This window comes from Varroa jacobsoni, unplaced genomic scaffold, assembly GCF_002532875.2.
Source record: "Varroa jacobsoni isolate VJ856 unplaced genomic scaffold, vjacob_1.0 contig01393, whole genome shotgun sequence".
Taxonomy (NCBI): domain Eukaryota; kingdom Metazoa; phylum Arthropoda; class Arachnida; order Mesostigmata; family Varroidae; genus Varroa; species Varroa jacobsoni.
The window spans coordinates 310-13,414 of NW_019214633.1; the positions used below are offsets into that span (position 1 = coordinate 310).

At 37.9% G+C, this 13,105-nt stretch overlaps 1 protein-coding gene across 2 annotated transcripts; it reads left to right on the plus strand.

Moving 5' to 3' along the window:
- Positions 1–317: 317 nt before the first annotated feature.
- Positions 318–10,695, plus strand: Gdh (glutamate dehydrogenase, mitochondrial; the record flags this gene model as incomplete). Of its 2 annotated transcripts, XM_022853114.2 has the most annotated exon segments (7): positions 318–344; positions 6,037–6,197; positions 6,670–6,910; positions 7,097–7,285; positions 7,499–7,645; positions 7,886–8,205; positions 8,421–10,695. In XM_022853114.2, coding segments are annotated over 7 exon segments (1,565 nt in total), but the record flags the coding sequence as incomplete, so codon positions are not given.
- Positions 10,696–13,105: the final 2,410 nt, after the last annotated feature.

The window sequence follows — 13,105 nt, forward strand, 5'->3', positions numbered from 1 at the left end:
CAATATTTCCAAAAAAAGTTCTGCTCCTCTTGCAAAAGCGACAATCCCTTATTTTGCATATTCTTCAGCATAAGAGCCATAGTGTAATAGATAGAAAGTTCTGTTCTCTACTTATGTTTCAATATTAGTGCACTATCTGTAACAAAAAAAAAGCTATTTAAATAGATAAAAATTTCGATTCTACATAGCAATTTTGAGTTAGCTTCTCGTTGCTTTAAAGTGCATAAAGAGCGTAGATTCGTAACTGTAGCTATGAGACCTAATTAAACTAAAAACGAACCGATGATACTGAACGTATATCGTTTGTGTCTTTGCAGTAAAGGAGACCACGAGTTTCGAAAAAGGTTTGCGTCGTTTTTTGTTTAAATTCTAGGTTATTTGCGGGATAAAACCTTGTCGCAGTGCACAAAACAGATTTAAGTTCCATTGTCGTTCCGCGGTTAAAACTACCCGTCTTTTATATATATTTTTCGTTCGCATTTTGTCAAATGCTTAGCAATGTGGTCCAGGCTAGCAATAATTTAATATAGTGCTATTGTGGGACTAACCAATGAAACGATCGGAGAGATGCTTGCCCGTAAATTACACTAACGCCGAAGTTTCTTTAAGAAACTTCCTTCGGATTATCCATACTAATTTAATTGAAACCCGGAGACAAACTGAATAATGTATGAGAAACAATTTATACATCACTACCCAATTGGCTCTTAAGGTATATTGTGTATAAGAAATTTTCGTTAGAAATCGTAGTTGTTTAGTTTCCAGTGTTCCAACCCAAACGCATTTTTCTAGGTTAGAGAAAAGCTACTGTTTTATGGGGCCTGCGCACCAATGAAAAGCAGATTATACCCGTCACATAAAAATGCATCTCTTTCTTAAAAAGTTCGCATATTTAATATTTTTATGCCAATATATCATATCAAAAAATATAGTGGCTGTTATTTTTCAATGGCTTTTAAAATTTCGCTTTTACAGAAGTTGTCGGTGCGTTAGTATACCTTTCGAGGCTCTTTGAGATCAGCACAAACAGTTTCCTTGCTTATAGCCAACAATTTTTTTGTAGCTTCTATTTGCCCTATTCTCAGGGCCATTGAGGGAGCAGCATATAAAAATATGGAAAGCATCCAATTCCTTTTTTTTTTGAGTCCATCGTCTAGGTCGGATGCGGTCCGATATAAAGGAAAGTAACGGCTGTCATCACGTGCAACTATTTTTTTTAGAATGCCTCCTTTTTTTTTTATTATTATCGTTTGATCGATTTTGTCCTTAGTGAAGAAAAGGTTCATTATTTTACACCCTTTGGTTAGTTGATTATGTATGGAAATATTGTTACTGGTAATAGTTTGAGCGTGTACATTGATCTTTTTCTGTTTTTCCAAGCATGTTTTTACTACTTCGAGAGAGAAAGCTAGTGGAACAACTCAAGAATCGAATATGATGACAAACCAGGCTGTTGTTCGCAGTACGATTACTATATCGATATCATTTAATTTACTAATATTTTTAATTCATTTCAGATATCGTCAAGTTTATAAAATAAAAAAAAAAAAAGAAATCATTCAATACAGTTTGCCGCAACGCAATAAGTGTAACTTGTTAAATCTATGAGATGTTACAGTTTGTTTAACTTTCTTTGTCATTGAAATTGAATGGCACAGTGGTACTAACTGCTACTCACGAACTATTTTGTTGACGATTATAACAATCTCGTACCGTAACCCGCTTGATGACTACTGCCCTAAGATGTAATTGCCGTTTCTTAAGAGAGCGCCGCTCGATTTTCAACAGTTCAAGCTTCATTGGCAGACATACATTTAGCCCTTTGAACTAAGTTTGGCTACTATCAAGTTTTCGATCAAAGACCTTGACACTGTCCTTCCTAATGCCGATCGCCTGAACGCCTAGATATGCTACAATCGAAAGTGTTGCCACTACTTCGATGCACTATTAGTGCCTATGCTACTCTTCTATATCTCGGGAGGTTATAGAAATGCCAGTAATCTGTTATAAATCAACGTGGTTCGGTCAACCCATTATTCTCATTGTTATTGCTTGATTTCACGAGAATCCTCCCGTCCGATCATGAGCGCTCCGGCAAATTATCAAGATATTTACCAGTCTATTGCTTCTGTTTTATGATATATATCGTTTTTTTTTTCGCTTAATCTTAAAAATTTACTGCATTTAAACTATTACAACTATACTTTTTTGGTACAGGACCTCTTTTGTTTAACCGCACCGATATTTGATCGCAGTGTATGATTTCATGTCGTTTTTTTTTATTCTCTCTTCTGCTTCCGCAACAAGTCAATGTTTTTCTATTTTTCAATGAGCTATGATACCATTGCTATTCTTATTTAAATTGGCCGTGTCATAAGCTTTAAACGGTAAATCATAAGTGATCATTGTGCTGAAATATTTGGTCCTATGTAGTAGTCGTTCGCGCGTTGATTCGCTCATGGGTCACCCTCGCGCCCTACCGTCCTCGCGTCTCTTTGCTCGTATCAGCGAGGCGCTAACGCCCACAACCAAAACGACCATGGCGCGGCCGAACTGAGACTGTTAAATAACCTTGCGGCTCACCACGGTCGTGGCCTTGAATGAATATACAAAACATTTGACGAGGAACACAGAATTGTTGACGAGTAAGAAGAGAGAAGCGTTTGCAACAGTCATAATAGAGCGATGTTACATAGCAGGGGGGGGTGAAAAATTAAATAAAAGAAAGGCGAATGCGAACTGACCATTAATGCTCGATTGTAACTAACTTTGTTTGGTGCTGAATAATTAATTTATGTAATGGTAAAACATGAGCATGCTCTCCGTTATATACGCTATGCGGAGCAAATTTAAGTTGGGTCAGATCGTTCGAATGCGCCTGTGACGTTTTTGACCACCATCTAGAACGGATGCGATCTCACATATCCCTACAGAAAAATCATTTCTCAGAGATGGTAACTCAGCCACACTGTTTGCTACGAGAGTGTACCACGGCCGTTCCGTACCTAAAGCGGTTTATATCTGTATATATATATATATATAAACCTAATCTGATGGACTGAGGCTTTATTGAACGTAATATTGCGTGTTTTTTTAGAGAACTCGCATAAGGAGTGGTTTTACGCTAAAAACATACGGATAAAACTTCAGGAACGTGCATTTTGATCTTTTGTTGTTAAATGAAACAAGTTCAGCGGACCGATGGCCGATGGGCAATAAGGACTACGTGATCGCTTGCTCTGTGTTTTCATGGATAGCAGTTTATCACTTATAAAAAAATACTAGGTTTTCTAGCCAACTATTTTTCACAGTGCGTATTTGAAAGCTCTTGTTAATTATCGAATGAAAATTTTATTTCTAAGGAGGACATCTAATCTCTGGTGCTTTGTATCATATGACCTTCAATGGCGTATGATATAAACTACTGATCGTTGTTCATTTAGTAAAAACAATAGTTGTTTTTACTGTTCAATTAGCAAAATGGAATCCTTGCTAGTGACCGAGCTTGCTTCAAACACCTACATTTTTAAAAACGTTGCCGTCATTTTTTCGGGCAGTATGAGAAACGAAATTGGTGGTAAATAAATAACCCATGCAGTTAATATTACATTTTGAGTTCTCGTGTTGAATCACAGTGTTTCTGTTTCATCTGCAAAAATAACGGTAGTAACACCAACAAGTAATAACAGTAGTGAAACCTAAGAAGACGTTGATACTTGTGTACGCTTTGACAAGGGTTCTGCTAAAGCTTTGATCGCTAACAGTATTGCTCACCAACACGAATTATGTGTTGGAAGCAACGGCCATTTTTCAGTTACTTCTATCCAGTTCAGTTGAATACTTACATAGTGTGCGTTTTTTTGAATGGCGTGTCACATTCAAGCCTATTAACATAGTATGATAAAAAGCAGTGCTTGTTAATTAGCGCCAGTAGGTTAATCCGATGGAATGAATGGTCGTGAGAGCTTAACCGAACGTACGAGAGGAACGCCACCTTGAGCCTGCGATGGACACTCGCCATGTGTCGTATCGTTTATACTGAACTCTATTAATCCTTACAAGTCAGTCAGAGGGTTTTTTTTAGCCTGCTAGTGCCAAATCTATTCTTCATATTATTATTTATTGGCTGTTGTTAAGAGGAGGTCAAGAATTGGGCGGATGTGAAAGCCTGCTAATCTAAAGGAAGCATTGTGGTCTGGGACGGACGTAAAACTCGAAACAGAGGATGTGAAGGTTGTACACTGTGATGTTGTTTCCCAGATGCATGACGAGAACGATATGGGTCTCTGTTTACTGCCTGCAGTTCCACTGCTCAACTGCCGCCCTCGTGAACAAGTTATAGCGGAATCTTTTTCGAAATAGAAGTTAGAATTGCAAAGAGAAGGCAATGTCCTCGTTTTGTAATGCATGAAGAGTGCTATCTATTATCGTCTAGCGTTGTTAGAAAAATATTCAGAAAACTGATGATAGTATCGGGATTGCTCCTATTCACCTGATCATAAACTATATAGAAATATATATGCTATTTTTTTGTAATATATCTTTGCTCAATTACATTTACTATTGAAGTAATTAAATTGTAGTGAACAATAATAGCTTCTCTTGCGTTCCTATTTGGATTTTTCGTTGAACCAAAGTGTCACAAAATTTTTTAGACGGTGTAATTCGCACAAATTATGTGCTTGGTCAACTTTGCAATTCTAGACGCATCGTCGTTAACTCAGACGCAAGCATCAAACAAAACGTTAGTATAAGGTGGCGATAAAAGGAATGCTTTCACAATAGCTAGAAACCTTTGGTAGCCGCCAGGGTTGTAAATACCTAAATAAACGTAAATGAAATGCAAACAACATGGTAGTCGAAGGCAGTGTGATAAAAGGGGGTATAAGCGGGCTTCTACGTTCACTGTTTCAGCGTTGTCACGGCAACTGGACTATAGGACTTGCCGGTCAATTGATTCGGTCTAATTAGAGGACACCTTGTAGCTTATCTTTGGAGGGCTATAAATAGCTTAATCGACAACATTTTGACGATGGAGGCCTTTTCTTAGTCGAATAAATCTCTTACAGTATATGGTAAATTCCCTTTTGAATTGCCAAAACCTCATGAATTCTGATCCACGAAAGTTGCGCGTATAACTACAGAGGATGATTTTCTTTTGACCAATTTTAGGTATGATCTTATTTCCTAATCTATTACACGTTGGACCTAGAGTTCAAAAAATATTTTAAGCTGAATTCTATTAGTCTATAGCAGAAACACTAAGTTATCTAATTAAAAAACGGCTTAAGCTGAAATTGAATCAGCAAAAATAACATCCGGTTGTTAATTTACTTGTTTTACCGTAGCATCAAACGAAGTCATAACTTGTTCCTGCAGCAATACTACCATAACCAATCGATTTATTTTTCGATTTGAGCAGTATATCGAAATGGAAAATTAACCGAATGGCTCCACGAGCAAAGGCTTGAATTTGTTGTGTTTGTGCCCATTTTATAATGCGTCTATGAGGAGCTGTACATGGAATTCTCATAGAAAGGTTACTCTTGTCGCTTTTTGGAACTAAACTCTAATGTATGTCTTTACATATGTGTCTTTTTTAATGCCGATAGAACGCAAACGCAGTGATTGAGTAAAGAGTGCGAGTGCTCTAATTTTTCATTTCTCTGTCCCAATAACTAATTCTTTGACGCGGAACGAAATGGTTATGAGAATTGAATGTCGTCTGACGGTACAACCCGTTTTTACAATGACCAACCGAACAGGTAATAAGAACATGCCTATTACATGTCTGAATATATTTGGCCTATTGCGAGGAATTATGTTTAAAATTTTATTTACCCGGTCGCCAAGTTGCACAGAAATACAGAAGAAGATGCTTGTAAGTAGTAAGAAATACATCATTTTCTATACTACAAAAAGCTAAAACAGTACCATCATTATAGCTGTAATGCAGTGGCTTTTTCGAAAGCTTTCTCGTAAAGTAATCACTAATGAAAACTACCTTATGGGAATGCGTGTTCGCGTGTCTGACAGACCATAAGATACCCGAGCATCTTCAATATGTCACGGACGCGCAGAACCCTTCTTTCTTCCACATGGTCGAGTACTTCTACCATAAGGGCTGGCAGATCGTCGAAGATCAACTGGCTGAAGAAATAAAAGGAAAAATGACGCCAGAAGAGAAACGGAAAAAGGTACGTTAACTTATATGTTCTGCCCTTCATTAATACTTACGTCGTACCGTCCTGTCTTTCAATCGGTATTTTCTATCCACTTCTGCCAGAGGTTGTTTCGATTTCAAATAATTCAGTTTTAACGGTTAGGAGTAGGCGAGTGAAATAGCAGGACAGCAATATTTCAGTTCATGATTGATATGGCAAAATCTAGATTACCAATATTCAGATTGGTGTAGTAGTTCTAAGGGTTGCTTCTCTGCACCAACGATATTATATTATTAGTAGGCAGGTGTTTTTTAGTACAACAAATTCATTACCTAATACACATGGAGTCGCCAGTTGCGAAGCCGGACTCGGCTGGTTCGAGTTCCGCTGCAGAGCGTACGTCCCAGTAAATGTTAAGGTAATAATCTTAACATAAATGTCATTATCTCGCTAAATTGTTTCTGACCAAGGTTCCTGCATTTTCTCTCATTGCTTTTTGTCTAAGGTTCGTGGTTACCTAGAATTGCTAGGTCCATGTCACGCGGTACTGGAGGTATCGTTCCCACTAAAACGTGACAACGGGGAATATGTTATGATTGAGGGATGGAGAGCTCAACACTCGCTGCACCGCACACCGTGCAAAGGAGGCATTCGTTACTCGACTGACGTATGCCTTGATGAAGTCAAAGCACTTTCTGCGCTAATGACCTTCAAGTGCGCTGTCGTAGATGTGCCTTTCGGTGGAGGTAGTTACTTAATTTCGGATAGGCTGTTTATGCTTAGGCTGTAACTGCGTGTTATTTAGTACTAAACACAAATTACCATCTGATATAGATTGCAAAATTTTAAACAGGGTAGTTCTGCATTTTTTTCTATGTTCTATTTATTGGACTATCTGTTTATATATCACATGTTTTGTGTGGTGTCGGCAGGCAAAGCTGGTCTGAGGATCAACCCACGCGACTTCAGTGAGCATGAACTGGAAAAGATCACCCGCAACTTTGCGTTACAACTATCGAAAAAGGGATTCTTGGGTCCAGGTGTGGATGTGCCTGCCCCTGATATGGGCACCGGTGAAAGGGAGATGTCCTGGATTGCCGACACGTATGCGCAGACTATCGGTATGTACCTCTTTATGAGTACTACAGTCTAGAAATACACAGAAATGTAAACCTTGTTCATATAGCAACTGCTGGCGTTTTCGGTGCGTATAAACGTGTACGAATTAAAAAATGTTCAGCATTCGATTGCGGTTCTCGCATAGCTTTGTGATGCTTAACCAGTATTTAAGTGTCTAGAATTTGCTACAGGTTATTTTTCTGTGAATATTTTAGGGCATTCGGATCTAAATGCTCACGCTTGCGTAACTGGCAAGCCTATCAACCAGGGCGGTATCCACGGGCGAGTATCCGCCACGGGCAGGGGTGTCTTTCACGGTTTGGACAATTTTATTAATGAAGCGTCGTACATGAGCCAAATCGGTAGGCCGTTATACAGTTAAATAACAACCTAACTGAGCACAATTTTGTTATCTATGCTGTCAAAATGATTCGATTAATTGTTAAAAACGGTTGCAAAGAAATAATAGCCCCTACGTTGTTCTGTGATAGATGAAGGTTAAGACCTTTTTGGGTTTATCAAACTACGCAGTTTCAAGTATTGCATTATAGCAATCGATAATTAATTAGTAAGGTGTTTTTCAATATTACGCTTTAAATTAGGCACAACTCCGGGTTGGGGTGGCAAGACGTTTATCGTGCAAGGACTTGGAAACGTGGGTCTTCATTGTACACGCTACCTGACACGTGCCGGAGGTCGCTGCATCGGAATTCAAGAAGTTGATGGGGCTATCTTCAATCCAAACGGTATTGACCCGAAGGAAATTGAGGACTGGAAAATCGCTAACGGCACGATCATGGGCTTCCCTGGTGCCGAGACCTACCAGGGCGAGAATATTCTTTTTGAACCTTGTGATATCCTTGTCCCGGCTGCGATGGAAAAGGTTATCACTAAGGAAAACGCTCACAAGATTCAGGCCAAGGTATGTACTAATAAACAACTACGGCCATTTAGTACGTAAATTCAGGCTGAACGCTAGGCCAATTTGAGTGCTGCCCTGTCAATCCACCGTCTTCATTTTACTTTTGCATTCACCATTTAGAAGTTACGCCCTTTTCTCTTTTGAGTTTTGGAAAATAATTTTTTTTTGTAAGTAGTTTTGTCAGTTGCGATCGTTTTGCATTTGTGATCTTACAGATTATTGCCGAAGCCGCCAATGGCCCAACGACTCCAGCAGCGGATAAAATTCTAATGGATCGTAACATTCTCGTGATTCCTGATCTATACATTAACGCCGGTGGTGTAACCGTTTCTTATTTCGAGTGGCTTAAAAACCTCAATCACGTCTCGTACGGCCGTTTGCTGTTCAAATACGAGCGAGAGTCAAACTATCACCTCTTACAGTCAGTCCAAGAGTCTCTGGAGAGGCGATTTGGTAAAATGGGTGGCCATATTCCCGTAACACCTTCCGAGGCATTCCAGAAAAAGATTTCGGGGGCGTCCGAGAAGGACATTGTCCACTCGGGTCTCGACTACACAATGGAGCGTTCAGCTCAGAGAATCATGCGGACGGCTCATAAATATAACCTTGGCCTCGACCTCCGTAGCGCCGCGTACGTCAACTCAATAGAGAAGATCATCCTTACATACTCGCAGGCCGGGCTCACCTTCACCTAGAAAGTTTTCTTTTGTGAGAACTTCTTTTCTTCCTCTCTCCTTCACATACTGCTATGTATCAACCCATTTTTCGCTGTACGTTTTAGCTCGAGCAACGTTTGCCCGGTGGCTCCCAGTCCCGTTTGTGTACCCATGAAGCAGAATTTAGGGTTAACCAAGACACACCGGCTGGGCGTTCTGGACGATGGCTGAATGCCGACCATAAGAAAGAAGACGACAAACTAGGATAGTAAAAAAGCGAAAAATAAATTATAATGCTTTGTTAGAATCAATAATAACGTAATAATCATGTTATGAAGAATGGAAATTAAAGAAAAACAAGATCATGCTAAATGCTAATGAAAGGATATATGCCGCTACAATAGCAACGGTTACACAGATATCATTGTGCAACATCCTTTCCACCCCTTATTAGTAAAAACAAGGATACGATGAAGAGGATAAGATAAACACATAACGCATGCATTGCAGATAATAATATAGAATTATTAACGATGGCTTATCAGCAATTTAGCTATGCCGTGTTTTACCATCCATTACCTCCATCCAGATGACAAGGAGAAATGATAAATCCTTTATTCTGGGTGATTCTGAGGTGTAGTCAATATACAATGGGAAAAGGAATTAAGTCTTGTTTAACGTAGGACGCTGGTGCCATAACATCTTGTGCCTTCGCGTTCTTTCAAATGATATGCAGCGTACAATATCGAGAAGGAAAAGGACGAGACTGAACGAGTTAGAATGAGCAGAGTGTGTCTTTATTCATACACTATCATTACTATAACTGATGAATCTGAGGATTTGATTAATTTGATTGCGACTGACAATAAACGCAATGTTTACTACTTTCAAACACAGGGTGTGCAATGCGGTGTAATTGAAGACGGCATTTATTGATGATACAACGAGTGACTGAATATAGGCGGCAAAAAAGAATGCCATAATAAAAACGAAAACAACCGATGGGGGTGTTTCTTAAAGTCTTGTAAAGACAAACATGGAGATTCTAATAAAGTTAGTGATCAATTAGCTGATTATGTAAAGAAAAAAGAGCTGAGAAGGTCTACATGATAAATTATTTTTATGCTTTACGACACACTACCACAGACTTGGGTTGACCAACCAAGGCAACCAAGTGACTTTATCAGGATGGGATATAGTACCTTATTCTCAATTTGAGACCCTCCATTTTGTTGTGAGGTAGATTGCTGATTGTTTAGTTCAGTGTTCTTCACGAACGAATTGATTGAACAATTCGGCTCCCTGAATCATTGAACACAAGGTAGTAAATTTTTTTGCTTTTTGTACAAAAAAATCTTCGCTCTTTCTAATCAATGCTGCGTCATTTCTAGATACGGCTGGCATGTTACTTTGCATCTGATATTTTTAAAAGTCACCTAATAGACAATTATTGATGAGCGGATCACGTTCATACGATAACTAACAGAAACATAATTCAAACACGAGAGGTACAACAAGCGACCGCGATGAACAATGTGTAAATAAATCCACCGCTAATGCTCCGACAAATTTGTTAGTTATATTCTGTTTACATGATATATATGTTTCAAGTGAAGACGCAACTCAAATGCAGTCTGGCACATGTACTAATAAACTGTTCGTTTGGAACCAGTATTGCTTTGCTGTTGACTGAGGAAGTAAAAGCATGTTTTTGCTCTGTAATCTCATTTGATTTAACAGGCAAGTTTGTGGTTTCATATCTTCCACGTTTGAAGCATTCGTCTACACCACTAATAAACTTGATATCGAAATTCCAAATGTATTCTAACCCATATTCTGAGCGATGCTTTCTTTGTAGTATTAGAACTGTTTTGCTAGTATCTGTACAAATCTAATAATTTGCAAAGCACCGCAAAGTTTCGCTACATATTTACCTAATCGCTTCTCGGTTATTTGAAAACTCCAGAGAAATTAGGGCCAACAGAGGTACCCAATTTATTATGTATTCACCGTCACACTCTATAATGTTTTCTTATCCTTAGCCAAACCCGTAAGCAACACCGTAAAAAGTGCATCTCCCTTGTACTGGGAATCCCAAATTGACATCTGATTAAATGATTGTGTATTTAGAAAAACACCATCAACAAATATCGATATATAATTTACTACAAGCCAGATAAAAAAGAGACATAATCAAATAAGGAAGATGCTTTTACGCTTTAAGCAAATTTATTTGCTTTTTTCCTTAATGCCTGTTTTTGTTAGCAAAATAGATTGATTAAAAGTTACACGTCTAGGAGTCTTTCATCCGTCCTTATTATACATGATCTCGAGGATGAATAGAATAATTGTTCAACTTTAGTCAAGTCATTTAAAGACGGAATTATGTGCATTTTGTCGTAGTTAATGTTTGTACCTCGAAATTAGACAGCTGGTAAGCATAAGTAGCGTCCGTTTTTTTAACTAATATGAACGGTAACGTTTCACTCGGAAATATGATCCTAATTTATCATGTATTTGGCGTCATACATATTTTTTTCTCATTTCTTAGCCAATATCGTTATTCAATTCCACTAGGAATTATCAGATCTAGTGTCACAGGGCTTGTTCAAAACATGATGATCCATCAATGTGGGGTCTGGAAAATACGATGAGAACAAAACAATTGTCCCCTCAAGCTTCTGTAGGACAAGTTTAACGACCTCTGCCATCTGTGGCCTCGCATTGTTGTCGAAAACGTTAACTTGTCGTTTAGGTATTTTCTGTTGGATATCCTCCTATACTTGATGCAACTGGCTCTATTGTTGACGATTTTGCTTTTTTACAGCATTTCCAAGTATATGAGATCCCTGCAGCCCTATCGAATCCACATTACAGCCTTTCCGGATTGGAACTTTAGTTTAACTTCGATTTTAGTGACACGTCCTAAAACCATAGCTGACCCTAGTGGAATGTACCCTCAAGGTCTATAAAAGCTTTGAACTTAACAGTGCCCATACTGCATACGGCACAAATGTTCCAGACTTACCTTAAAAGATGTTTAATCTTAACAAAAAAGGTGTGGATATTGTTTCTTTTTCACGTGGAATATCCATGTTTGAACCCTAAATTTGAAACAAAATCCGATTCACGACGTATTTAAACTGTAATATGCTTATAAAAGAAAATAGTTTATAATAGTTCTAATGCTCAACAACCTGTTAGCAAACATTACAATTTGTGTATTCAATAATTTAGAATGGTATTGTTATTACCAGATTTACATCTAAACAAATCCTAGTTAAAGTGATAACACTGGCCTCCATCATGCAGTTTAATAGTAAGATTGCTATTACCTATTTTCCGCGAAGCTCTACCTATTTAGATCCTGTAAGTACTAGAATGATCAGCTATAACTTAGGAATTTATATCTTGCTTTTTATTTAATAGGAAATATAGAATTAGAACAGCATAGATGCATATTTAGTAAACACATCAAATTTTTTAATAAGGTGTATAAATATCGTTTCTTTTTTTTCAATTGTACGCTAAATGCCTTTTTTAAAACGTTTGTGGCACTTGCCTATAAAGATATACCCGGCTGTAATGTTTGAAATTATTTCCCCACGGCAGTGCAGTGTAAGCGCGTTTGCCTGCTAAACTCAGAGACACGTGGAGGTCTGTTTTAAAATCCAGCGCGCATACATACTTCGTTTCGTACTGGTAGGCACCCTTCTGAAGCATCAGTGTTTAATAGTTCGAGTATGAAAGGTAAGAGAAAAATATTTTTAATTTTGTGTTATTTTAAATGCTCGAGATTCGAGAAGTTTTTTTCTAACTTCAAACACTGAAAAATGCCGGATGCTTATAGAAAGTGTTATGATAAAGTGCAATTACTATTTTGTATATATAGTGTATATATAGGAAATATGTTGCTAAACTTCACACACTACATCTTTTCTCAGGAAAGTGTCTTTCAAGTTTTCGAAGCTTGAGAAAAACGGGCAAAACATTTTAAATTGGTCAAAATATACAAAAAATAATACAAAATATATGTTTTGTCTTACTAATTTTATGTGGAATAGTGCAGATAATCATGCCAATATTTGAAAAGCGTTATTCAAGAATAGCGTATCGGTTATCTCAACCAGTGACATTTCGACTGATGTGATTTTGGCAACTGTTTGAAAGAGTAACATTTAGTTACTAGAGAATTTAAATATATCTCTAAAAAACATGACATGTTTCCAGACATGTGATGTTAA